The 551-nt window shown below is 56.8% G+C and overlaps 1 protein-coding gene across 1 annotated transcript in view; it reads left to right on the top strand.

Annotated features, from left to right (window-relative positions):
- Positions 1-551, top strand: part of LOC119590469 (zinc finger protein 202-like) — a 3,739-nt gene continuing 3,188 nt past the window's right edge. The window contains exons 1-2 of the mRNA XM_037939127.1: positions 1-75; positions 303-545. Coding sequence (XP_037795055.1) covers positions 303-545 — 243 coding nt within the window. The 5' untranslated portion in view covers positions 1-75. The remainder of the gene's footprint in view (positions 76-302; positions 546-551) is intronic.

Raw genomic sequence — 551 nt, 5'->3', positions numbered from 1 at the left:
CTCGTGTGGGTTCGCGAGAGGCGTTCCTCCTGCCTGCCTTTGACTTGCCGCGGGAGGAGGTCTTGTGTTAGACAGGTAGCTCGTGCCAAGTGCTTTCTTTGGGTCTTTGGAAGTGAATATTAACCTCTGTGCATATATATACACAACGTTGAAGTTTACTTTCTCCTCTCGAAAGGAGAAGGCTCATCCCCCAGCCGGCATTTCCCTGTGAGTGTCGTGAACCTGTGTCTCGGGGTGTGGGAGCTTTAATGAGGATGCTGTTGGGTGCTGGAGTAACTGACGGTGTGTACTTTCTCTCGCAGATGGCCATGAATGACCTGCTGCTGAGCGGGCTGTCCCTCCCGCACGCGCAGCCTCAGCAGAAACAGCCCAAGGAGGCGCAGTGCTATATCTGCGGACACAAGTTCCGCTGGGACTGGCTCTTGCGGCGGCACATGCGGACGCACACGGGGGAAAAGCCCTTTTCGTGCCCTTACTGCCAGTACCGCGCGAACAGGAAGGAGATGATCCGCAGCCACATCTTCCACCGCCACCTAAAGCCGCAAGCGGGC

The sequence above is a fragment of the Penaeus monodon genome, chromosome 27 (genome assembly GCF_015228065.2).
Source record: "Penaeus monodon isolate SGIC_2016 chromosome 27, NSTDA_Pmon_1, whole genome shotgun sequence".
Classification (NCBI taxonomy): Eukaryota; Metazoa; Arthropoda; class Malacostraca; order Decapoda; family Penaeidae; genus Penaeus; species Penaeus monodon.
The sequence above is the reverse complement of the archived record's forward strand: the minus strand, read 5'-3'. Positions and strand labels throughout refer to the sequence as shown.